Raw genomic sequence first — 26932 nt, forward strand, 5'->3', positions numbered from 1 at the left:
TGAAGTTTTTATCATTTCATAGGACCCCTTTAAGAAAAAGAATATAAAATTTTAAGAACAAAATTAGGTACAGATGTGAATATTTATAATGAGAAATTACATCAAACTACAAATTTTAAAAAGGTAATGTAAAAAATTTTTCTTTTACTTTTTTTAAAATTACACATTTGTTATATTAATTGCCTGGCATGCCACTATCCATTTTTTGTCCACTACGTTTTTTGGCTACAAATTCTTTAATGGTTTCCTCAAACAAGTTTGTAATGTTTTCTATGAAGGAAGATGATTCAGTCTTTTTCTCTCACTGTTGATCAAAATTTGCTCTTTATTATTCCTAGTTCAAAAAGGTTCCTCCGTCATCCCCACTTATTATTTTAAAATCATTCTCAAGTTTGGGGAAATCTCCATCAAGTTTCTTTTCTTTATGAGCTATACGATTTCAAGGACTTCCGCATTTTCTTGTGCAGTGATTAATCTTTCATATCTCTTCATTCTTCTGGTGCTGGACACTCTAGGAACAAAGGACCTCTGGTCCCTTCAGGTCACCATGCTTGTGATTCAGCACAGTGGGGGTTAGAAGTATTCTAGAAGCCTCTACTACACTGGGAAGGTGAGCAATAACTTAACTATATACAGGAACCTAATATATGTGTCCTACTTAACTCAAATTAAGTGTATTCCCTACTCCAAAATGCCTAAAAATGCTCATGGCTACTTCAGTGCCCTCCTCCCCCGATAGGGAAGTCATAGGTGAAAAGAGACCACTAGTGGTCTTAACAGAGTTGGGTTAAAATGTCTTAGTTTGGGGACACCTGGGTGGCTCCGTCGGTTAAGCGTCTGACTCTTGATTTCGGCTTAGGTCATGATCTCACGTTTAGTGGGTTCAAGCCCCATGTGGGGCTCTGTGCTGACAGCGCGGAGCCTGCTTGGGATTCTGTCTCCCTCTCTCTCTGCTCCTCCACCACTCGCACTCTCTCTCCCCCGAAATAATAATAATAATAATAATAATAATAATAATAATGCCAGGTTTTACTACCTTTATAAAAACACGACCTCTTCCATGGCCATAGAGGGGGCCTGGGAGAGTGAGGATCCAGAAAATGAAGTTGCGTCAGCATTGCAAATCACCTAAGGCTACAAAGGGCTCTTTATACGGCTGAGTCGAGCCAAGAGGGAGGAAAGGTTACTCACGTTTGGAGGGAGGTTCAGCGGCCTGGCCAGCATGGCTCACAGCTCGTGGCCGGCCCAAAGCGTGCCCAGTGAAAAAAGCTGTGGCCACTGCCAGCCAAACCCCACGCAGAGGTCCCCGCCGACCCACTTGCCCCCTCCTGTGGCCCCCACTCGAGGTCCGGAGTGTCAGATGCTTCCAGCCCACCTTTAAGATCGGTAAATCTCCACCTCCGGTTTCAAAAGGAGCGCGCTCCCTCGGACCCGCCCCTCACTTCCGTCCTGAAAACCCTTTCATCCCACCAGGTCTCGCGATATCACGACTTCTCGCCTGTCCCGGCTAACCCCGGAGAGCAGCCCCCGCGGGACTCTTGGTGGTGACTTTCCCTGGTGGTGACTTTCTTGGGAAGTGTTTGGGATGAGAGCTCTTCACCTGGCACGTTTTCTAGCAGCATGGACCGGGCTGTTAAGGCGCACTTAGGTCCATCAGGCCCGAGGTTCGGATCAGGAGCGGAGGGGTGGGGATCCGCCTTCAACCTGACCCTGGTCCGGTTCTGTCGTATATGGGTGATAAGGACTCAAAAATATTAATGACTGCCGGACACTGGGCTCTATACACGTCATGTCTTTTAATTCCCACAATAACCCCAAGAGAAAGGCGTGGTTTTTACCCTGGTTGTACAGATGGGGAAACAGGCTCAAAAATGGAGGAGTCTGTTGAAAGTGGGAAAGGATGTGACCAGTCTGACTGTAAGGCCTCATTACGTGGTAAAGCAATTTGTCAGCAGACTCCTAGATACCTAGAGGACACTGTAGCTCAATGAAAAGTATTCCATCTTTGGGTTCACAAGACTCATGTTCATATGCAAATCCAGACACTTTCTATGCTGTGTGACCTTGAACAACTTGCTTAACCTTTCTGAGACTCAACTGATAGATAAGGATATTAATACTTTCACAGGATTATGAGGATTGGGTGTATATTCAGTGCCTACTCCAAAATAAGCATTCAATAAATGGAAGTTATAGCTATTAATAATTTTTTAACCCCTTATATGTTGTGCGGTGTTCAGTGTGTAGGAGGTACTTAATTTAATAAACCATAACTGAGTGAGTGAATGAATGGAGGGAGAAATGAAATAAGTCTGGCCAGATACCAGGTGGTCCCTGCCTCCAATCCCCTAATCTCTTACCCCACTTCCCTGATATGGCTACACCTCAGAGGGCTTGAAGTGGAAAATGACTGTTCATCCTCCTTTTCCCAAACAGTTGTGTGTATGTTAACTTGTTACCAAAGTAGCATACAGAAAAGTGCACAAATCTTAAGTGCACTTAAGTTCTTATGAAATGAACACACTGACTGTATAACCAGCTCCATGATGAAGAAGCAAAACATTACCAGCCCCCAGAATGCCCTTCATGTCTCTTTCTAATCATACTCCCACTATGGGATAACCACTATCTTGCCTTCTAATAGCTGAAATTAATTTTGCTTGCTTGCTTTTGCACAGGATGCACCTGGAATCACACAGTATGTGCTAATCTGTAACTTCCTGGATTTCCCTGTCTCCTTGATTCTAGTGGGAATCCAAGAAGAAGCCCAGTGGGGTTGCCTCCCAGGTGGTCAGGGCTACTCCCCAATGCCACCCACCTCAACATCATGGCTAGCCTGTCTACATGCTCACTGGCCCAGGGATTCCTGTGCCCATGGACTCCTGGCACACCTCTCCCTTTCTGAGGTAAGAAAGAATCTTCTGCTGCTTCTTCTCAGCTTTTCATAAGGGTTCCCATGATAGAGGTGTATGTCCCTGGTGACCCCTGCCTGTGCTCTTATACCCCAGATCTTTCCTTCTCCACCAGGAAGGCCCTGGGAGAGTAGAGGATGGGGATGTGCTGATTCACAAGGTGGTCATGCCCAGCTTCACACCATTCCAAGTAACACCTCTCCCCCTGCTTTGTTCAGTGTGCCCCTTCCCGCTCCATCGAAAACTCTTTCTCTCTCTGGGTGATGAACTCTCGGGGCCTCTGCTGTTCCTCCGAGCAGCCTAGCATCTGCCACATTCTCTCTCCCCACTAGACATGTTTGTTCATTCCTGAACCCCAATTGCGGGCATAGTTTTTGTCTTCTTCCAGAGGATTCCTGATGCCTTGCAGATTGAGGGATGTGGCTTAAGGGTCTTGGGCGTTCTGCCTCGAGGGGGCAGTGTCTCCTCACACCACAAGACAGCCTAGGCTTTAGCCCCGTCAAGAAGCCCCATTATACAGATATTATCATCAAACCCATGTTACATGTGAGGAGGGTAAGGCTCAGAGAAGTTTAAGGGATTTGTCCAAAACTATTTAGTTCATAAGTGACAACAGGTAGACCTCAGGAATGCCAGTGATGCAGGCCTAGAAGGCTTGGTATCTGCTAAAGGCTACCGTTCACTGAAACTAAAATGAGACACATGGATATTTTACAGATTTCATATCTTGTCCTCAAACAAATCCAGGAGAAAGGTTTTCTAATTTCCAGATGGCAGATACAGAAACTGAGGTCCAGAGAAATTAATTATTCTGCCTGAGGTCACAGGGATAGAGAAAGGCTAAACTAGATTCAGCCCCTCCCATCCCACACATGGACCTGAAAGCCTGGCTCTTTCCTCTGTGCTCTGGCACACTCATCAAAAGGATTCTGACAAGTGCAGATATGAGTGGCTACATGGGTAATATAGGACAGTGGGGACTAGGCATTTACCCAAAGAATACAAAAATGCTAATTCAAAGGGATACACGCACCCTGATGTTTATAACAGCATTATCGACAATAGCCCAACTATGAAAATAGCCCACGTGTTCATTGACTGATGAATGGATAAAGAAGATGGCGTGTATATACACAACAGAATATTACTGAGCTATAAAAAGGAATGAAATCTTGCCATTTGGAACAACATGGAAGGGGCTGGAGAGTTATTACGCTAAGTGAAATAAGTCAGTCAGAGAAAGACAAATACCATACGGTTTCACTCATATGTGGAATTTAAGGAAAAAAATGAGCAAAGGGGAAAAAAAGAAAGAGAGGGGCAAACCAAGAAACAGGCTCTTAACTGTAGGGAGCAAACTGATGGTTACCAAAGGGGAGGTGGGGGAGAGGGTGGGGGAAATTGGTGGGGATTAAGGAGTGCACTTGCTGTGGTGAAACTAATATTACGCTGTATGTTACCTAACTGGAATTTAAATAAAAATAAAAATAAAAAAAAGACAGTGGGGAAGCATTCCAGAGAGAGCAGAACACGGACCACCAAGGGACAAGTTTTGGTTCTCTATTAATGTGTAACAAACAGCCCGCCCCCAATTTAGTGGCTTAAAATAAAATTTTATTTTTATCTTTCACAGTCCTATGGGTTGACTCCACTCAGCTGGGCACTTCTCACTGGGGTCTGTCATGCATTTGCAGTCAGATTGAAGCTGGGGCTGGAGTCATCGGAAGGCTCATCTGGGCTGGATGTCCAAGACGGCTTTTTATTTTATTTATTTTTTTCTTTTCAAATTTGTTGCAATTCTAGTTAGTTAACATATAGTGCCATATTGGTTTCAAGAGTAGAATTCAGTGATTCATCCCTTACATACAATACCCAGGGTTCATCACAGCAAGTGCCCTCCTTAGTACCCATCACCCATCTAGCCCATCCCCCACCCACCTCCCTCCATCAACCCTCTGTTTGTTCTCTATTTTTAAGAGTCTCTTATGATTTGTTTCCCTGAAGCCCTCCATGATATGCCACAAGCCATCACCTCCAGTTTTTCTCCTTTGCACACCATGTTACACTGAAACAGCAGAGTCCCCTAATCAAGTTGATCCTAAGGCAAGACCTGACTGAGTTCTGGTTCCTTAGCCTGTCTTGGTTCCTGACTGTTTCCCGAGTCTGATTCTGGAGGCTTCATGTCAATTTTGTGTGTTTCCGGATATCATTCCAGGAAATTTATCTTCTACTTAAGTGAACCAGAGTCCATTTCTGTTGTCTGCAATTAAGAACCCTAGTCGGCACAAAGACCCATTGAAATCTTCAGCCAGAGGAAGTGACATGATCAGAGCAATTTATGGGCGAGAAAAATAGAAAAATCTGATAAAGATAGATTGAAGAGAGAAAAACAGGAATGAGAGAGGCCAGTTGGGAGGTCTTCATGACGTTTGGGGTGTATGATGAAGCACAATATTGCCAGTGCCAAAGAAGTGGGAGAAACAGCAGCTTTTGGCCACTGACTGAATATGGAAAAAAGAAGAGAAGGGAAAGTCCACGTTGACAGAGTTTTGAGTCTTAGCAACTAGGAAAACAATAATGTTACAAAGAGAAACAAGCAAGTCAGGGAAAACAGTTTGGAGGGGGAAATCTTCCATTCATTTATTCAACAACTATTAATTGCCTCCTCTATGCCAGGCACTGTTCTAGGCATTGGGAAGACAGCAGTGGGGAAAACAAAGTCTCAGTTCTAAATTAATAAATACATACATGAGATAATGAACCTGCTTTAATAAAGCTTCAGTTTGTGGTGCCACAGACCCACATCAGAACATATCTAACTGGCAGCCAGAACTTCAAGAAAAGTCCTAGGCTGGGCCTGAAGACAAATTGGTAGTCATTGTCATAGACGTTCATTCATTTATTCATTCACTTGTTAGAGTACCTACTATGTTCTCAGTACCATTCTTGCCATAGACATACAACAAAAAAAATAAAAGAGGGGCTCAGCTCTCGTGGAGTTTCCATTATAGAGTACAGAGGCAGACAGTAAACAAATACACAAATATGTCAGATATGTGATGTGTACTATGAAGAGAAATAAAGCAAGGGAAAAGGAAGAGGAAGTTTGCTGTTTTAGATAAGATAGGTTGTTCTGCAAAGTCCCCTCTTGTAAGGAGATATCTGAGTGAAGTCCTGAATGAAGAGAGGCAACATCCACATGGTTACTAGGGGAAACCTATTTCAGGCAGAGGGAATAGTAAGTGCAAAGGCCCTGAGGCAGGACAATTTGGTTTCCGCAAAGAACAGCCAGGAAAACAGTGTGGCTAAAGTAAATGGGTAAGGGCAAGAGTAGGAAAAGAGGTAAAGGTGGGAGTGGGAGTGGGAGCCAGATCCTGTAGGGCCTTGCAAGTCATTGCAAGTACTTTGGCTCTTGTTCTGAATGAGATAGAAAGACTTTGGAGAATTTTGAGCAGAGGAAGCACACGACATGACTAACACTTTAAAAGGATTGTTCTGGCTGCTATATATAGAGTAGACTGGGGGTGTGCAAGGGCAGAAGCAGGGAGACCAACTAGCAGACAACTGCAGTCATTCAAGGCAAGAGACCCGGGGTGGCTTGGACCAGGATGGTGATGAGGGAGGACATGACATGTGATCAGACTCTAGAAATAAACAGAAGGAGAACCGACAGGATTTTCTGATAGATTGCATGTGAGGTGTCAGAGAAATAAAGGAGTCCAATGTCTCCAGAGCTTTTAATAGGAGCAGCTAGGAGAGCAGTTGCCATTTACTGAATAGAGAGAATTGAGAATTATATCCAGAGCTTCAAGAAAGAGTAAAACTGTCCCCAGCTTTCCTGCCTGGAAGGAATAATTTGGCTCCCAAGCCATGATGGGGGCCCAAAGTAAAGCACTCCTGTGGGGGCAAGGGGCAGGGGTGCATTAGCCTAGCATAGGCTATCAAGGCTGAGATGGGAGAAGCTGAAGTCTGCAAGGGGAGTGGAGGGAGCAGCAGTAATGGCAGCGATTTACAAAGGGATTAAATAACCCTTCTAACAAGGGAGGAGGACATCACAGAAATAGGGAGAAAATGAAAATATTTAAATGTTTGTTTATTTTTGAGAGAGAGAGAGAGTAAGGGAGGGGCAGAGACAGAGGGAGACATAGAATTTGAAGCAGGCTCCAGGCTCTGAGCTGTCAGCACAGAGCCCGATGTGGGGCTTGAACCCATGAGACATGAGATCATGACCTGGGCCGAAGTCAGATAACCAACCGAGCCACCCAGGCACCCCAAAAAGGGAGAAAATTAGAATAAACCTTGTGGTGTTGGACTGGAATTGAAGGTATGGTGTGCACTCTTGGCTTTCTTCATAGAGAGATTGATTGATCTATCAATAAATAGAAGTGTGTGTGTGTGTGTGTGTGTGTGTGTGTGTGTGTATATATATTTCCTAGCACTGTCCACTGAGAGGCCCAAAAGCAGTGACACTCCAAGAACAATGAACACACCTAGCACCCAGATCTTGATTTCTAAATATCACTCTCCATTAAAAAGGAACAAAGGTGCCTTGGATAAATGGCTGGTTGCAGGGCTGGAGCAGAGAAAGTACAAGATGAGCCTGGAAGTAAGGAAGTGCTCAAAGAATTATGATAGAAGCCAGCTTGGCAGGTGGCCAAATCTGGGAAATTTTTGAGCATCAAAATAAATAACGATTCAACAAGTAGAACACTCACGCCTATAATAATGGGGCCAAAGATGCATACCCCTGATGTAATCATGAGGAAACAACAGATAAACCCAAATTGAGAGACATTCTGCAATATAATAGGTCTGCAGTCTTTTGAATTGTCCTGATCATGAAAGCAAAAGAAACCTTAGACACTGTCTCAGACTGAAGGAGTCTGGAAAGACATGATAACTGAACGTAATGAATAATTCTGGACCTGGATCCTTTCATCATTAGGCCAATTGATGAAAGTGCAATAAGGTCTGGGTATTAGACAATATGAATGTATCAATGTTAATTTCCTGATCATGAGCATTGCATTGTTATGTAGGAGAATGTCCTTTAAAAAAATCTATTCATTTTTTGAGAGAGAGAGCGTGGGTGGGCAAGGGACAGAGAGAGAGGGAGACACAGAATCTGAAGCAGATTCCATGCTCTGAGCTGTCAGCACAGAGCCCTACGGGAGGTGTGAATTCATGAACCTGTGAGATCATGACCTGAGCTGAAGTCAGACACTCAACCACTCAACCGACTGAGCCACCCAGGTGCCCCAAGAATGTCCTTTTTTTGTGAGACATATACACCAAGGTATATGGAGTGATGGGACATCATGTAAGCAACTTACTCCCAAGTGGTTCAAGGAAGGGGAAAGTTCTTTGTATATTGTAATTTTTCTTTTACATCAAATAAAAAGAAAAAAGACAAGGAAGGAGTGAATGAAATCCCTGAGGCAGTGGGGAGTGAGGGGGCGTGGTCAGCCAGTGCACAAAATAGAATATTTCTAAGGAGAGGGCAGTTAAAGATGTGTCATGTTGCAAAGAGATGGAAGAGGAGCAAGACTGAGAAAAAAAAAGTATTAAACTTACAAAATTGTTTCTATGTTATCAATCAGGGCAACAGCTGTTTACATATGCGGCATAATGGGAGCTAAATCAGTTATTCACGAGAATGCTGGCTGTGCCTATGGATTTCTACAACTTCTTGGCATCCTGGGCCTTGGGATTCAGAGGCTGGAAACCTGCTTTCACTACAAACCATCATGATTTTAAGAAGAAAATCCTAATGACATAATCATATTAGCTCTTGTCAGGAGAGCAGATCTCCCTAATTCCTAGTTTTAGAAGGTTCCTTTCTTAAGTTTAGTACATTCTCATTATATGCAATGCTCACATTTGGGGCCAAAAATATTCTGAATCTGGAATTATTATTGTGCCCAAGTAATACATGTTCATTATAAACAAAAATGTAGATAGAACAAATTTTAAACCACCTATAATCCCATCATCCAGAAATAGTTTCCATTAGCAATTTGCTGCTTATTTTAGACTTTTAAAATTCAAATCACATCTATAAATTTTTGTTGCACTAAAGGAAGGATCCTGCCCTGTGCTATTTTGTATCTTGCGCGCGCGCGCGCGCGCGCACACACACACACACACACACACACCATATAGAGCAAACATTGTCTCAGTCACTAAATATGCTTCAACCACCTCACTTTTAAGGACGCTGTGAAGAATTCCATTGAGCAGATGGGCGTTGATTTATGTAATCATGTTCCTATTTGAGGACTTTTGCATTGGGCGCAGAGAGACCGCGCCTCAGAACTTGCCCACGAAGCAGGGACGACTAGGGAGGATGAGAGGTTGGGGGATAGCTAAGTCACAGGGAACAAGGTTTCAAGTACACAGAGGAAAGGTCATCGAGGCCACGGCCGGCAGAATTCGAAGAGCTGAAGGAGTCAGGTTGTACCCCAGGACAAGGGTCGCCGAATGGGTGGACCTCGAGACCCGAAGAACTGAAGCGAGACCCGTGGTGGTGGCGGCGGCTGCGGGCGGCCCAGGCTCGAAAGCTAGTGCACCGCCGCTCCTCACCAACAGAGGGCGCTGGGGCCACAGCAGTACGCAGTGGGCGGGTGCCAGCTGCCGGCCAGATGTGGGGAGCTGGACCGCGGGAGACGCTAGCTCAACCCCAGCCCCTCCAGGCCTGCAGGCAGGGAGAGAGCGAAGACGAGATGCAGGGGGCGAGGGTGATGGCAGAATACGCCACCATCGCTGCTCTGCAGGGTCCTAGTTTGCCTTCCCTTGTAGGGCAGAAGTGAGGAGAGAGAAGCCTCCTGCTCAGAAGGGACTCTGATTCGCACAAAAGCAAAGTATGGGCTGGCAGCCACCCTGAGGCTGGCTCAGCAAAACAGAGCCAGGTCCACCGGGTGGGGCTCCGGGCCAGGGGAGACCCACGCGACTGTCTGCGGCGGGAAAGAGAGCCGGCCTTGAGGGCTTTGAGCTTCTGGAGTACCCAGCCCTCGAGTCCAGACGTCCAACACACACACCACACCACACCACACACAACCTCCCTGCACTCTTTCTGCCCGGGTGCGGTGTGCATTCAAGAAGAGAGAAATTGAGGCACAGCCGGACAGAGCACTAACTAGACCTGTCCCCCCCATGTTGCCTGCAGGGGAGAAGTTGGGCTAGAGGGCCACAGTTCGAAGTTCCAATTAAGGATCCTGGGCCGGGGACAACCCCAGGGACCCCGCCCCCTTGGCCTGCCAGCTGTCCCCACCCCGGCTGCTTCCCTGACTCCGGAGTAATCAGCTGCTGCGCACGGCTGTAATTGACGGTGCAGGCCCGGTCTGGCAGAGGGCCGGCGGGCGGCGCAGGGGCGGGCGAGGGGCTTAATTGCAGGGCTTCAGGTCGCAGTCTGGGCTGCAGCTTCGCTTGGGGTGGGGGGAGGAAAGGGACAAACACTAAGCTCGCAGAGCCTGGTCTCAGGGGGAAGCTAAAAGACCTTCCATTCGGTAGTAGGGGATCCCTTCCCCGGAAAGTGGGGATGGAGGGGCTTGAACCCTAGCGAGAGTTTCGGAGGAGGAGCTGGACGTCTCTGGAGAGCTAGGCAGAGGGGGGTAGATTCCAAACTCCCCACCCCAACCCCAAGGAGCCCTGGTTCATCCTGTCCGAGACTCCTCCCCTCGTTATGACCCTCCCTCCACCACCACACGCCGCTTCCCTTTCTGCCGCCCCCGTCACCCCCCCTTCTCGTATCCCCAGGGCGCTCCCACCCTGGGGAAGAATGTGCCCTCCTAGCGCACCCTTGCCATGGTAACGGCACACCCCCACCCCCGCGCACCGCAGCGGCCGGGCCTGGCCCGAAGGGCGGCGAGAAAAGGGGGAGTGGGCGCCTCCCAGCCCCGCGGACACACCTCGACTGCCCTGGTTGCCACAGTAACCGGGGAAGTTTCGAAGTGCGCAGGCGCAAAGTGGCACAGGGTTCTACTCCTGATCCTTCACCCCTCTAATCCACCAGCAGAGAACCCTGGCTCCTAGGAGAGACTGCCACTCATCCCCCTCCACCCCCGCGCAACTTCAAGGACAAAGTCTGGAGAGGGGTCATGGGGCGTCCCAGCTTCCACGCACTTCAAGCCTAGGGAGCAAACGTGGCCAGAGGGCCCAAAGAGTCTGAAACCTGAAAAGGGATCCCCCTGTCCCCAGCCCGTCCACCTCCCCAACAGAGCCTGAGGGGGGCGCTGGCAGCAGGAAGCCCGGAATGGCCCCGGAGGCGCACAGGCCCCACAGTGGAGCGGTGATTACAGGGACCTGTCCCTCCCGCCCCCGGCTCCCACTCTCATTAAGTCATTTTTTCCCCTGTTGGAAAGTCCCCGTGCCTTGAGCGCAGGGGTTGGGGCGACCGCAGGCAGCTGCCGGCAACCACATGAGAAGGGGGGGTGGTGGAGGGGAGGAAGGGGGCCGCGACTAGAGCCTGGCCAAACTCCAACGTGGAAGGCCCCCTGCCGGGGGCTAGCTGGGGGCGCATTGATCTGGGAGGAGGAGGGCTTGGAGAAGCTGACCTAGCTTCTCATCCTGGGTCTTCCTAGAGTTGTTAGGGCCTCTACCTCTGCCTCTTTCCTCTTATTTCAGCCCTGGGACCTTGGGTGACTGGAAAGCAGGATGCCTGGGTTCTGATCCCCACCCCGGTCTGGCTGCCTCTCCCTGACCCTTAGCCTGACCACTGCCTGCTGATCTGTTCACCACCCTCATTCTCTGTTAGTTCTCCCCCTCCCTCCAGCTGGGGCCATCCAGGCTCTATTAAACCATACTAGTTTTTCCTCCTGCAAGGAGGTGACCCAGGGTCCATCAAGGTGAAAGGTATTGGGGACCAGGACAGTTCCCTTCCCCTCTAATCTATGGTCCACCATCTGTTCTTATTCCAAAATTGCAACCCTGGTCCTCCCCCCCAAGCTATTTGGCAAATTCTTCCTCCCATCTACCTCCATCACCCCCGATTTCCAGTCAGCACATTGATTTCTGTCTCGCCCTTCAGCCAGGATGCCTAAGCCCCGTGCCCCTTGGGCCCTATTTTCCTGCCCTTCATCACCTCCACATCTCCCTTTAGGACCATTGCCAGATCCTACATCCCCCTTTTCAGTTGTGGGGTCCAGCTTTTGCCCTGAGACCCTAGCCAGCTTCTGGCCCAGAGGGACGATATGGAGTGGGTAACACCTTGTTTGTTCCTTCCCCAACTTTCACTCTCTTCCTTTACAGATCCTGCCAGCATATATCAGCTCACCAGGACTTGACTGAAACATGTCCTTCCCCCCACAACGTGGTGTCCAGCCCCTGCCCCACCCCACCACTCACTCCTCTCTGGAAGCAGCAGGCTCTGCAGTATTCCTGCTCCTACCTCATTACCCCAGCCCTGATCCTGTATCTCTCCAGTCTCTCCTCCCCCTGGCTCTGTGCTCCTTAAGCCTGGAAGGCACCGGAGGGTGAGGTCAAAGCTAATACGCAGTGGACACTGCTGGGGGTGGGAGTGCTCCCCACTCAGGCCTCTCTTCCTCACCCCCCTACCTCTTTTCTCCTCCTCCCTGGGATGGGAGGGAGCAAGGGGGCGGGGAACCCAGCCCCCACAGCTCCCTCCTGGGTGAACAAGAGGAAAGGAATGAGGCAGGTGTGTCGGGCTGCTCCCGCTTACCCCTCCTCTCCGGGGGACTCTAACCCGCCTGCCTGTGGGGCTGTCTTTTGGGGGTTGGGGAGAGAAACTCTGTCCTCCCCAGAAGCAGCGGAGCTGAGCATGTGTAAGGCCTGGCTGTCGTGGGCATGTCCAGGAGCTGCCGGGATGCAGGCAGTTGGAGGAGAGGAAGCTGAAGGCAAGCTAGTTGGGGCAAAACTCTCAACAGGGATACACCACCATGAGAGCGTCCTTTCCTTCTCACCCCTACCCTGAGGTAGGGAGACATGGGCTAAGGAAATATGGGGATTCGTGTAGGCTGGCAATCGGGAAAAGGAACAAGACTTCATCCTTGTCTGGTTCATCCAGAAGGGTGCCATTCTGGGTAAAATGAGGCAGGAAGCAGGATCCTCAACTTGGAGCAGCAGGAGGTCTGGATGAAGTAGGTGAAGTGTTCTTTCTCTGAGATCCCGACCACTCTGCCTCCATCTCTCCTTGAGGGTTTGGGACAAAGGAGGCCAAGGAAGGATGTCTCTTCGCCTCTGGCCTTACTTACATACCCCATCTCCCCTGCATGCACTCAGAGAGACCAGCATCCAGACAGTGAGTCTCCTGGCCCTCCCCCACCACCCTCCTCCCTGCCGCACCTTCTAGCCCCACCTGCTCCCTGGGGCGCTGGGCTGGCTGGGTTGAGCTGGGTCTTGCCCAGGATTACTCCTCGCAGAGTGCCTGTCTCTGCCGAAGGGTGCTGCTGGGCACCGCCACTCGTCCTGGCTTGTGGCAGAGGGCTCAGGCACAAGGTGGACAGCTAGAGCTCTGGAATTAAGAGCTCTGGAATTAAGAGCTCCGGATCCAGCTTCTTGTGAACATCCCCCTGGCCTCCATTCAGGCAGGTCCCATCTGGTTTGGAAGATGGCTGTAGTTTCCTAACTGGCCCCCTGTTGTTAACTCCTCCCCTCTTCATTCAGTTCCCCAGCACAGTGAGCCATGTGGGAATCAGACCATGACACTCACCTGTTCAAGACCCTCTGAAAGTTTCTCATTCCTCTGAAAATCCCAACTCCTTACGATGGCCCAGAGGGACATGTGATGTGACTCTTGCCTGCCCTCCCAACTCCTCTCCTGCTAACCTGCCCTTGATTGCTTCATCCGATCACACTGGCCTCTTGGCTGTTCCTCCTGAGGAGATCTCTCTCACCACCGACCTTTGGCATTCACATGGCCTCGGCCTGGAAAGCCCTTTCCCTCAATCTGTGCGGGGCTATCTTCGGCACACAGGTCTCAGCATGAGTAACATAACTCAGGGAGGCCTTCTCAGACCAATGACTTTATCTAAAGAGGCCACACTCCTACCTATGTGTCTTATTCATCAATACCTTGTACCTTATTCATCAATAAATGAATCAATGAAAAAGATGTGGGGTGTGAGTGTGTGTATACATGCAGCCATAACGAAGGAGGAGATCTTGCCATGTGCAACCATATGGATGGACCTTGTGGGTATTATGCTAAGTGTAATAAGTCTGACTAGAAAGACAAATACCCCATGAGTTCACTCTTATGCGGACTCTAAAACACAAAACGAATGAACGAACAAAAAGCAGGATCAGACCTATAAACACAGAGAACAAACTGATGGTTGCCTGAGGGGAGGTGGGTGAGGGGATGAACAAAACGGGTGAAGGGGAGTGGGAGATAATGGGCTTCCAGTTAATGAATGAATTACAGCACAGTCACAGCACTACAGTCACAGCACTACAAGGCACGGCATAGGGAATAGAGTCAATGGTATTGTAATAGCATTATATGGTGACAGATGTATAGAGATGTTGAATCACTAACGTTGTACACCTGAAAAGAACGTAACATTGCGTGTCAACTGTACTCAAATAGAAACAGGCTTTTAAAATGCAAACATAAAAAATAAAAACTAAAGGGACCCCACTCCCCACACATCACTCTACATCCAGCACCGTGCTTTATTTGCTTCGTGGTACAGAGCATTGTCTGAGATGACCTGGTTTGTATATTTACTTGTTTATTGTCCCTCTCTCCCAACCAGAATGTAAACTCCAAGAGGCCGGGTGCTGTGTCTCTCTTATTCACATCTGTCTCCCCCGCACCCATCATCCCCTGCAGAGTGCCAGGCCACAAAGAGTGCAAAATAAATATTTGTTAAATGAATGATGAGGGACAGAGGCCCTTGGGGGAGGGCATCCTAGGTCTCTACAGAATCACTTCAGCTCAGTTACGTCCATTTCTTCTTTTCTAATCATCTTTCCCCTGCCCTTCAGCTTCCAGGGTTAGAGGTGAAGGCACGAAAGGAGACAGGCCCAGAGGCTGCCTGGCTGACACTTGCCCTCCGGTGTGGGTGTCGGGCAATCCCCAGCCCAGCTGAGCCGTCTAAGCTTAGGGCAAGAAGGAGGGAGGCAAATCTGTCCTGGAGCCCCCAGAAGTGAGTGGTGGGGTCCAGGCAGGCCTGGACTCTCCCCTGATTGCAGACTTGACCCTCAGAGCCGGGAGGTTCCTATCGGATCAGATGGTCCAAACTCCTCTCCCAGGAGCCAGGGCGACGCTGCTGCCAGGCCAAGACAGCAAGCCACAGAGGGCCGGGCTCAGGCAGGGGAAGGAAGCCTTCCGCTCACTTGCAGACGCTGACCCACTCGGTGATGCGGCACTCCTCGCAGACCACGAAGCAGCACCAGTGGAAGCGGCAGTGGCAGCGCTCGCTGCGCGTCTGGCGCAGGATGTTGTGGCCGCGGCCGCAGCACATGCTACCGCAGCCGTCGGGGCCCGCGCTGCTCTTGTTGCACAGGCGGCCCACGGTGCCCGCCGAGTCCAGGCGCGGCTCGCGCTCGCAGAAGTCGGGCGACTTCTCGAAGTAGACCAGGTCGGCGGGGCTGGCGCGGCGCCGCGGCCCCGGGACGCCCGGGGCTGGCGAGGGGGCCCCCGCGGGGCCGGGCTCCAGCTGGCCACCGTTGCGGTTGTGCGGCCGGATGAGCGTGGCGCGGTGGAAGCGGCTGCGCAGCAGCGCCCCCACGGCGCGGAACTCCGGCGTCACCTGCCAGCACGTCTTGAGCTGGCAGCTGCCTGACGTGCCGTGGCACTTGCACTTCCGCCGCATGTTCTCCATCACCGCCTGCAGAGGGAGGCACGGCGAGGGGTGACGCCCGCGGTCGGCCCCACGGCCCTCCTCCCAGCGCAGGCACTGGCCTGCGAGAATCTCCTCGGAGACTTCTGAAACCGACTCCCATTGAACAGATGCAAAAGCTGAGGCCCCGAAGCGGGGCAGAGTGGGGAGGCGGGCGCACAGCTCCTGAGCCAGGCAGTCGGGAGAAGAACTCCGCCTGCTCTTCTCTGTTCTCCCATCCGCCTCCCACAAGGCCAGGTCCTGGGGGAATTCCCTCCTTCCTCCCCTCTTCTCCTTTCCCACCAGCTGCAGGGGGCCCTTGGGGCTGGAGGCTCTTGCTTCCTGAGGGGGGATCCCAGATCCTCAGGGAAATTCCCTCTCCTTCCATCCCTCAGGTGGGGGCCAGAAGCAGGGGGTTGCTGGCCCCACTGTATCCTATCCCCAAAGCCTCTGGCCTCGATCCAGGCTGTGAGTGGGGGCTGCGGGGAGGCTGAGAAAGCCCCTTTCCTTCTCTGGGCCCTGCAGCCCTTTGCAGGGAGCCTAAGGAGGGGACAGGAGCTGAGGAGTCTCCCCTTCATCCCATTATACCGGCTGGAGCTTATTCTGCCCACCGCTGAATGTCACAGTTCCTCCTAGGGAACAGTGAGCACCAACCGGGGCCAAAAGCTCTACCTGAATACAGAATGGGAGCAGCCCCCAGAGAGCCAGACCCTCAGCCCAATGAAAGCGAGAAGTTCCCAAGCATCCAAGGGAGGTAGTTACAGGGGTGTGGTATACCAACCCCCTGCCCAACTCTCAACCTGCCCTAGAATCTCCTCCCAAAGGACCCCTTGACATTATCCTCATTAGAGACACTGGAGACATCTTCCTTTCCCGGGACTCCATTCCAAAACACAGCTGCAGACAGGGAGACCAGTGATCTGGGGCCCTCACACCTGGGCGGTTAGGGCCAGAAGAGAGAGACCCTGCCCTCTGAGTGTTAAAGGGCTCCGCAGCTTGTAGGTGCAGCCTGTGGTGGCAGCACCATGGAGGAACGAGCCCAGGGCCTCGGCTGGCCAATGGCTCCAGAACATTCGCTTCCCACAGACAGCAGCCATTAATTAACCAGTTTAACGAGGAGTAGGAGGCACTGTTGGTATGGGCTGGGATAGCATGGGAGCTTGGGAAAAGAGCTGCACTAATAGGGCAGGGCTGGGTGGAAGCTGGATGTGACCTGAGGGTGGATATGCCTCAGTTTACTTCACCTCTAAGTCAGGATGGGAAGAGCTGAATCAGCTCCGAGTCTTTGTGGAAGGAGCTGGTGAAGCACAGGGCTGAGACGACAGGAGAAAGGGGAGTCAGGAGGCGCAGGTGCCGGGCCGGGTGAGGGGAAGCCAGAAACGAGGCCTGAGCAGGCCAGGCAGAACCGAGAGAAGGCATAGGGGCTGAACAGCCAGAAAAGGAGGGTGCTGGGCTACCACGAAGGCTAAGGAGGCATCTTAGTGGAGGCACGCACCCAGCACAGACGACCCTGCGGAGCAAAAGGCTCAGCTGCCTGGTGATGAATCCGCCTCTATCCCTTCCTTACCAGCTGCACCACCTTGGGCAAGCTTCTTCATCTCTCTGTACCTCACTTCCCATATCTGAACACAAGGCTGCTACTAGCACCCTCATAGGTAGTTGTAAAGATTAAAAAGGCTAATATGTGGTGTGGTGCTCCAGACGGTACCTAACACATAGTAAGCACTCAATAAATGCAAGCGATTGATTATTCCTTTCTTTCCTTTCTTCTTCTTCTTCTTCTTCTTCTTCTTCTTCTTCTTCTTCTTCTTCTTCTTTTTCTTTTTTTTTAATTTATGACCTTTGAGGGAGTACGAATATTCAAGGATAGGGAGAAAAAGGAGGAAGGTAACCATAACACAGGACCTCAGTGGCCCAGAGGAACCTCCCCTTGCAGGAATCCCTCATTCTGCACAGAAAGGCTGGGAGAACAGGTAGAGGGTCACAGCATAGGATAGCACAGAATCATGGAACATTAGAGCTGGGCCAGGGCAGGGGAGACTAGGGAGCTGGATGACCCAGTTCAACCTTCTTGCTTTATAGGGGAGGCCACAGAGAGGCAGAGCAAGGCCAAGGCCCCAGAGGCCCTGTCTGCAGCCCTGTCCCCCCCTCCATCCAGTGCTCACCACAAAAAAAAAAAAAAAAAAAAAAAAAAAAAAAAAAGGGAGCAGGCTGATCCAGGACAGGGTTTTTCTCATCCCTGGATCCCAGACTAGTCCAGTGCCTGGCACACAATAGGTATCCAATGCATGTTTGATGACTGGATTAGGCAGGGACAATGAGAGAGTTGCTGAGTAAGGGGGGAGCTCTGGGTCCCAGAGCAAGGCCTGGGGGGAAGGGAGGAGCCCTAGGCAGAGGGATCTGGAGCAGGCCCAGGCGGATGTGGGGCTCTCACCTGCCTCCCAACTCGGTTGTTGTGGAGCCTCATGCGCGCGTGGATGTCTCTGTGAGGCTCCCGGGAGTCCAGAAAGTCCTTGGAGAAGCGCTCCCCGAAGCCCACGTCGGGGCTACAGCCGCCCCACTCCCAGGAGTCCTGCAGGCCCGGGCTGGCAGGGGGCAGGGCTGGGTGTTCCGGGACCCCGTGGCTCAGGCCCTTACCGCGCTGCAGCGCGTCCAGCTGCAAGCGGTGCAGCTTCCGACGGAAGGCCTCCTCGTCCCCGCGCCGAGAGGCGTCGCAGCCGCAGGCCCTCAGTTTGCCCAGGGCGCAGGCATTGGACACCGCGTGCACTACGCCCGCTGCAGCGATGGCGTAGGCGAAGGCACTCTCTCGGAAACCTGAGGGTGGAGATCCAGGGAAAGGACTCTCAGGGGCCTCCACATTCATCCCTCTGCCCTCCCTGCCCAACCTTCTTACCACACAAAGGGGAAATGGAGGCGCAGTGTTGGGGGAAGGTCTGGGACAAGGACACAGATTCAAAGAGGGGCAGAAATCACATCAGAAGTTCTCCATGCAGGGTGGAGTGTGGGAGGTCTCCCCAGAGTCCTCTTTTGTACTTCACTCCCTGTTCCACTAACATCACCCTTAGCAAGCTCAGAATTCGTGTCTACCTCTCTCCTGTTGGGCATAAAGTATCTGGGAAACATTTCTTTTTCAGATCAGGGACTTCATCTGTTACCTCTCATGTGATATTTGCAATTTAAAAATAAGCCTGCGGAAAGAAGGCAAAATTTAAGCTAAAAAATAAATGACTAGAGATAGAATTCCAGGCCCCAGAAGATGTTCGTGGGCAGAAGGGTAACTAAGAGGAGGGTGTCCTCTGACAGCTCCCGGCCCCAAGATTGCCTGCCTGGTGCCACCCCCTTAGGCTGACTGCCAGATTCAAGAGGCAGAGGAAAGAGCCAGCAGAGTTTCCCCTTTTCCTGTCCACAGGACATCCCAGAAAATCTGCTCGGAGACGGGCGTTGCCCAGCCACGCTGCCTGCAGTGGGTCTAGGTCATCTGAAGAGGTTGTTTGAGGAATGCTGGAAATAAGCCCATTGCCCTGCAGGAGTGTTGAAAATTGAGAGGGAAGGGTGAGTTAAGGCAGACACCTTCTTTTTGGTGCTCTGGGGCACAAAGCCCCTGACGACCACTTGCAGGGGCCCAGGACTTGTCTACACTACTTTTCTCCTCGGTGTTCTCAGCCTGAGCCATCCTCTGGGAAGGTCTGGGCCTGTGGCAGGGGGAGGCCTACTTACAGAGGACGGTCTGCCTCCTGGCCCCACAGGCTGCTTCTTCCTTATTCTGCATCTGAGAGGGGACCAGCTAGCAGCATTTTACAAGTTTCTGACCAGCCTCTGGAACCCAGAGAATGTGGGCAGTGGGAGAAGAAGCCAAGAGCAATGAGAGCCTCCATATGAAGAGGAGAACTCACCTGTGCCATAGGCACCTGTTGTGGAAGCCCAGACCTGGCTGGAGATTGATGGCTTGCGGGAGGCCAGAGATTCAGAGGAAAAAAACTCTGGATCCTTCCACCCTAGTGCTGAAGCCTGGAAGGACATGATCTGGGAGTTCCCGTAGTCCTCAGAGAGCCAACCAGGACTGAACAGAGACCCTAGCCCAAACCTGCCCCTCACACTCACCCTCTGCATCATAGGGTCCTGTCCTCCTTGTCTAGCCAAAACAACGAAGACGACGACGACGACAACAACAACAACAACAACAAAACTTGACAAAACGTGTAGTAGTTAAAAGTATGAACTCTCAAGCAGCCAGATTGTCTGGGTTCAAATCCTGGCTCTTCCACTTACTAAACTGTTAATAGCTACCCAACTTTGACCAAGTGACTTGACCTCTGTGCTTCGGTTTTCTCATCTGCAAGACAAGATTGTTTTTATCTGCTTCATTTTTGTCCCAAGGATTAAATTAGTTAGTAAATTTAAAGTACTTAGAAGAGCACCTTATTCATAGTAAGTACTGCACAAACATTAGCCATTATTGAGAAGTTCTTCCTGTTGTCTGACTTCACTCACTACTGCCGTAATTTTAGGCCATTGCTTCTTGTTTTCCCCAGTCGGGACAGAGCCCAGAAGCTCAAGACCCATTTTAGAATAAATCACATGGGCCACTAGAAGCCCATGAAGCAGGCTGTCCCTGTCTATCTTCTCTCTCCAGCTTGTGGCATCTCCAGACCTTTTCCGTAAGGAGCCCAGCTATGAACAGACAGGAGGGGATGGGGATTGGGCTGGAGCCTTTTAAAGGGATGTTGGGAATTGGTGGGAGCCAAAGAGGAGTAGACACTGACATGGGATGTAGGGCCCAAGAGAAATGGCAGACCTAAGTCCCTGGGGAGCACACTCTGTGTTTATCCCTTGCCTTGTAGCTGTGGAACTCTGAGCGCTTCCCTTATTGCTAGGGGAGTCATTAGCCCACTCCTAGGACAAATGGCAATACTCAGACTTCCAGAAGCAGCCCAAGCCTCAGAAATCATCTCCCCCTCCAACACACACACACACACACACACACACACACACACACACACACACTGTGCAAAAGGGGGATGCCCAAGGTCACAGGAGTTACAGAGCAGAACCAGAGCAGGACCCAGGCCCAGCTCTCTCAGCTCCCAGGCCTGGGAACTGGCTGCTAAAGGACATTTGGCTCTAGGGAAGACATGTTCCTGAGTAAGAAACCCAGCCAGCCCAATTTCCAGTTTCCATGGCCCTATCTATGCACAGCACCAAGAAAGAGCAAGAAGCTGGTCTAGGGGGATGTGCTGGGCCAACCACCATCTTCCAGGCTCTTTACATTCAGAGGCAGGCCTGGAGGAATCTGGAAAAATGTAGTCTACAGTCTACATAGAACACCCCTACCTACTCAAGGCAGCTAAAGACACCATCCCATGGCCTCTGGCAGCTGTCACAGCCACGTTTAGTGGTGACCAAGCAGGGCTTGTGTGACCACCCTCTGCTCCAACATCCAAGATTCAGAGAAGTCCAGACTGTTGGGCCTCTGCCCCCAGCTCCCACTCAGGGCCCCAGTTTCGGTCCTGGCCCTGGCTGTCTGGGGCAGACGCAGGCACTGTGCCATCTGGCCAGCTGGAGGGGGAGAGGGGTGGGGCCATGGCCAGCTGGGCTGCCTGGAGCATGGAGGGAGGGGGGGGGGGTGCTTGTTAAGACGCACAATTAGCCATCCTGCCTTTGATCTGGGACAGGGACTGCCAGCATCTAAGTGGAGTCAGCTGCTCCTTCAGGCTGCAGCCAACGGCCAGGAAGGGGCTGGGGGAGGAGGTCTGGAGGGCAGGGGAGCATGGAGGAGAGAGGATTCAGGAGCCAGTGGGAACCAGGAGGGGTCAGAGAAGCTTGAGCCCCGCCTATTTGAGTCAAAGAGGGAGGGAAGGGGAGAGATCTGGTCACCATTCCCTCCATGCATATAATCTGTGCATGCTCATGTGCCTGGCCTGAGAGAGAGGAAGAGGTTGTGTGCATGTGGGAACACTTAGGGGTGACACTGAATGTGGCTACACGTTTGTACAAACAAAGGTAGGTATCTGTGTGTGTGTGTGTGTGTGTGTGTGTGTGTACATGTGAGTTTCATTTCTTGGACTACTCCATTGTGCCACTCACCTCTGGACACATGGTGGGAGCTTGGGAGGCAGTATGGTAGGGGGTTGAGTGCAATCTCTAAAGACAGCTGGCCTGCGTTTGAGTCCTGGCTCTATAGATCACTTACAAGCTGTGTGACTAATGGCAAGCTACCCAACCTCTCTTAGCTTCATTTGTAAAATGAAGATACTAATAAGACCTATCGCATGGGGATTGTTCGAGGATGTTAAAGTACAGATAAAGTGCTTTAGAACAGTGCCAGACAAACAGCAAGTACTTAATAAGTATTAGCGAATTCACTGGGTGCTATTAGAATAATGGAACTTTAGGTGATCCTGGGATATAATTGCCTGTGCCTCTTCTCCTCATCTGAGTGCCACCACGCACCCCACGCCTGGAGGCCTAGCCATAAAACCAAGACTCCTCAAGGATGAATGTAAAAGAGAGGTGGGAGAAGAAAGAACCAAAGCCTTGGAGAACAGAGGCCAGACTCTCAAACTGTGGGCTTCCATTGGGCTGAGAACCCTGCTTGCTATAGAGCCTCATGCCCCCTTTTTCCATCCATTCCAGATGGGTCTGGGCCCTGCCTTCCCAAGCTTGTCCACTCCAGGTGCTCAAGCACTCTTCTCTCCTTCACTGGAATTCCATCCCTTCAGCCCAACCCATTTTCAGGGAGATGTCAGGACAATTAGATGGCAGTAACAGTATTAAGGTGGCAGGTCCCAGGGACCACCTCCTCCCTGCAGTCTCTGAATTTTAAACATGGCAGAGTGCGCCTTGAAGAGAATCCCACTGGCAGTCTGGGTTGGAAGAGCGGTCAGCAACCAGTACTCCACTTGGGGGAAACAGGTCACCTGACCCCACATGGGACAATTCATAACTTGAAAAGAAGGGGAACTGGGGGAAGGACCCCATCCAGGGGAATGGCTGCCACCAAGAGTGGCCCCGTGGAATTCAAATTTAGGTAGTCCTCGAAATGATGGGCCAAGATGGACAGCGACATAACCCCAGAGGAGGGTGAACACAGATACCGAGAGAGGGCTGTAATGGTGGCCCCTGGAAAGAGAAAGTGGCAATTTCTTCCAGAAGCCTAGAGTCCCTTCCGAGGAGGGACAGGTAGAAAATGGGATGTCTCAATGCAGGAGCAAAAGCCACATAGGCAGGACCGTGTTCCAAGGCCAAAGGAAAGAGCCCAGCCCCCCTGCCAGAGCCGGCCGGCCGCAGCTGTCCCGCCCCTCACCACGCGCTGGGCGCTGCCCCGCCCTGGCTAGCCCCGGCAAGTCTCCCCCCCTCCACCCCTAACCTCTCCCCCTACCAGTCCCCCCAGCTCACCTCCCGCTTATTAAACTACAGGTGAACCCGGGAGCGCCTGGCACCGCGCCAACCCCGCTTGCTTCCACGGCTCTGAACTCACCCTTGAGCTTCAAAGACCCCACGTCCTCCACCAGGCCACACGGGCCTCAAGCGGGCGAAGTAATCAGGACGCGTGGGCGCGCTCTATCTAGAGGGGGCAGGAGGCCCAGAGGGGAACTGGGGACACCGTGGCCGGGAAGAGGGATGAAGAGCTTGTCTTGCCTTGCCTCATCTGGAGCGGCAGGGGTGAGAACCTCAGCGCCTATTCAAACCCCCGCGAGCAAAACCCAAAGCAAGGCCTCCGGTGTCCTCACCTCCCGGGCCAGGGTGCTGGAGGGAAAACGGGGCGTCGGGGAGCGCACGGGTGACCTAGAAACCCGGAGTGGGAGCAGGCGCGCGGCGGCGGCGAGCGCCGGCCGGGCCCAGCCCGGGCAGGAGAGAGGCACGGGCCTGTCACTTGGCGTGGGCGAGCGCGGGCCGACCGGGGAGGGGCGCCCCGCCGGGGGTCCCGGGCAGCCGCAGACTGACGGCTGGCGGGGCTCGGGTGCGGCAGGGCGGGCGGGGCGGGAGCGCGGGGCAGGGGCGGGCGGGGGTGCCCCTTGGAGAGCCGCGCGGCCCGGGCCGGGAGCCGTCTGCCGCGGCCCGCGGGGATTAGTTCGCGGCTGCATGCCGCCACACGCGTCGGGCTGGGCTCGGCCGGGTAGAAACAGCGCCCCGGGCGCGCGGGGGAGGGAGGTGGGGAGGGCGCGCGGGGGCGGGGCGGGCGGCCTGGGGCTGGGCTGGAGGAGGCGGCGGTGGCCCCTGACTTGGGGGCCCAGGGGATGCAAGTAGGGGTCCTGGTGAAAAGGGAAAGGCCCCGGCTTGCCGAGTTCTTTCCGGAATAGGGTGCTTTAGAGTCTGACTCTCCTAGAAGCCTCTGGACCCCAAGGGCACAGAATATAGGGGTACAACTCCTCCTCCACTGGGCAAGAAAATTGGGCAAGTCTCACAGTGCCAGGTCCCTACACTGTCCCACTCAAGCAGCTGAGAGGAGAGATGGATAACGCCTGTCTTCCCCCAAAAGGCCTGAGGCAAGGCCTAAGGTACCAGGGCAGGAGACGGGTGGGAACAGAAATGAGTGACAAGGCCTCCTGCCATCTCCAACCCTAAGGGTTGTCAGGGTAGGCCCTGGGTCACTCAGAAGTCACAGAGGGAGGACAGGGAGAAGCTGTGGCTTCTCTGGGCTGTGAGAGGAAGAGGGATTGGCAGGGCGGTCGGGCCTGCTGGGCAGGAGGCGGGCACACACCCAGTGCCTCTGATTCAGAGAAGGTTTTCGGGGGCGGTGAGAATGACACAGAGGCTGGTGGTGTACCTTGCCGGGAAGAGCTTCTGCAGAAGTACAGACATTTTACCTGCCCCAGCTTCCCTCACCTACCCCATTTGGCAAAAGTCCTCCGTACTGACTCTGGGTACTTTATCACGGGCTCTCCATCCCAAGTGCTGTTTACTAGAGGGTAGAGGGTAAACTGAGGAAGGTGACAGATACGGATATTTCCCAGGCTTGAGATATACAGTGTCAATGACCAGGCAGGATAACCCAGGAGTCAACTCTTGGGCACGGAACCTGCTACGGTCAGCCCACCCAGTGCAGGCTGGAGACACATCTTCCCCGTTTGGCTGGCCCCCATGGACTGTCCAAGACCAGAAAGAAGCAGAAGAGCAGCATGGTTGGTAGATGGGCACCTGGGGAGGTTGCCAGCTTGAGGCAGTGGGGATGGTTGGCAGATAGCTTTGGGGGTGGGGTGCTGAATGGGGTGGGCAGAAGGGCAAGGGCGAGGGGCAGCTACCTCTGCTGAAGATGGGACTCTCATAGGGGATCTTGTTTCGAGTCTCGAGACTAGAGCAGTTCCAGCGCTGGTCCCGGAACTGGTGCTGGCACTCGTGGATGGCGATCTGGATGCCCTGGATGGCTGAGGCGGCCACGTCGGGGTGCCGCACACACACTTCCATCTGCCGCCTACTCAGGCCCGGCAACGTTAGGCACACCGTGTTGGCATTGAGCACAGGCTCCGGGGGGAGGCGGAGGCCCAGAATGTCGTTGGGTGCAGACCTGCAGGTGTGGGGGTTGGGTGTGGGTGAGTGTTTTGGGGAGCTAGGAGGGCCCCATTCAACAAGTTACACTCAGTCCCAAAGGCCACAGTTCCTCTTCTCCAACGCCTGCTTCTGAAGGTTTGGCCCATCATGTATATTCCTAAAGCACTGTCCTGTCCTTGATCCTCTCATTTCCTCCAACGCCACCCAGCCAACCGCACACCCACACAGGTTCACGTGTAAATGGACACACATCCGAAATGCCTGCGTACACGGTATTTCATAAGTACATCCCCAGGCATAGATGCTCACATATGTAGCGATCCCCAGGAGACCACTCCCAAGACATGTTTCAGACAGTCACATTCACACAGACACACTGCTGCACACATGGAGATGGCCACCCAGACCCAGGAACACTTCCACGCATGCACGCTTCAGTCAGGCATAGTTATACACACGTACACAAAGACACTCACAAGCATACACACGTGTTCATCTTAACATACACTGATCCAGAAGCTCGCACATTCACACATATGTGGACACACAGACTGCTATTTAACAACATAGCTTGCAGGGCTCACAATATCACACACACACACACACACACACACACACACACACACACACACACTGAGAACCCTTCCAGCTGCAGTGTCACAGTGACCCCCACCTGAACTACTCCCTTCCAGCCCCCAACCCATGCCCCTGTCTGGGAGCGATCTCCAAGGAGGAGCAACGGCAGTCTGAGCTTACTCCTGGGGTAGGGGTGCATTCCCCTGGCGGCACTTGCTCCCCTCCACACACACACACCTCCTCTTCCAGTAGCCATCACTTTCCTGGGCACTGCCTTGCCTCCCTGGACTGCCCATACTCTGTCACCAGTTCAGCCCCCTCCTGTGAGGGAACTGTCTTTCATTGGGCACCAGCTTTTTCCTGAGACACTGTCCCTCCCTCCTTCCAGGGTCCCCTGCCCCAGCGGGAACGCCGGAGGCCCCCGTGGCTGGGGGTCCCAGCTCTCCAGGAGGGCGGGGCGTAAGGTGAGGGCTCACCTGGGCACGGCGGCAGCCAGCAGCAGTAAGAACAGGAGCGCGCAGAGCGCGGGCCGCGGCTGGGGCCGAGGTCGGAGCCGCAGCCAGGGGCAAGGGTGGGTGCTGCCCATGGCGCGCGGGCCGTGACGGGCCAGGAGTGGGGGGCTCACAGCCCGGCGGGACCGGCGAGCCAGGGGCGACGGCGCATGATCCGCGGGGGTCGGGGCGGCTGCGACACGGAGCTCCGACTCGGGTCACGGCTCCGAGAGCAGACGGCGCCCGCCTCCCCGCTCCATGGGGCAGCGCCCCCGGGCACCGCCCTCGGGGTGGGGGGGCGGGCGGGCGCACCGGGCACCTCCTGGCACAGGGGTCCGGGGAATTTCCCGAGGCCCCCCTGCGACAACTCCCGGTGCCTCTCGAGGGTAAGGGGGGCCCGGAGGTGCTGCGGGCTGGGGATGAGAGGCTGGGTGCCGGGGAGCCCCCCAGAGCAGCGCCACGAGCCTGTGCTTCCGAGGGCGTGCGAGAAGGGCGGGGGGGGGGGGGGGGCGGGTGGTGTTGAAGGGGGGACGGCGCTGTTTGTGCCCGGCCCCACCGCCCAGAGAGTGAGTGACTGTCCCGGCTCAGGGAACTCTACCGCCTCCCCTTTCCTCCCCCCCCCCCCCCCCCCCCCCCGCAGAGTGTCTCAGGGCTCTACCCCAGGTGACGTCACTACGGGGGG

The 26932-nt window shown here is 53.0% G+C and overlaps 1 protein-coding gene and 1 long non-coding RNA gene across 2 annotated transcripts; one reads left to right on the plus strand and one right to left on the minus strand.

Annotated features, from left to right (window-relative positions):
* The first annotated feature begins 1496 nt into the window (after positions 1-1496).
* Positions 1497-13980, plus strand: LOC131497898 (uncharacterized). Its single transcript, XR_009255209.1, has 4 exons — positions 1497-1664; positions 2749-2906; positions 12159-12382; positions 13533-13980. It is a non-coding gene; the product is annotated as an uncharacterized LOC131497898 (long non-coding RNA).
* Positions 13981-14525: 545 nt separating this feature from the next.
* Positions 14526-26732, minus strand: WNT10A (Wnt family member 10A). The gene is made up of 4 exons (XM_058704575.1): positions 26236-26732; positions 24937-25199; positions 18129-18508; positions 14526-15703 (listed from the first exon to the last, which is right to left on the minus strand). Exons 1-4 carry the CDS (start codon positions 26343-26345, stop codon positions 15206-15208), a joined length of 1251 nt encoding a protein of 416 aa, XP_058560558.1. The 5' UTR covers positions 26346-26732; the 3' UTR covers positions 14526-15205.
* Positions 26733-26932: the final 200 nt, after the last annotated feature.

Source organism: Neofelis nebulosa, chromosome 2 (assembly GCF_028018385.1).
Source record: "Neofelis nebulosa isolate mNeoNeb1 chromosome 2, mNeoNeb1.pri, whole genome shotgun sequence".
Taxonomy (NCBI): domain Eukaryota; kingdom Metazoa; phylum Chordata; class Mammalia; order Carnivora; family Felidae; genus Neofelis; species Neofelis nebulosa.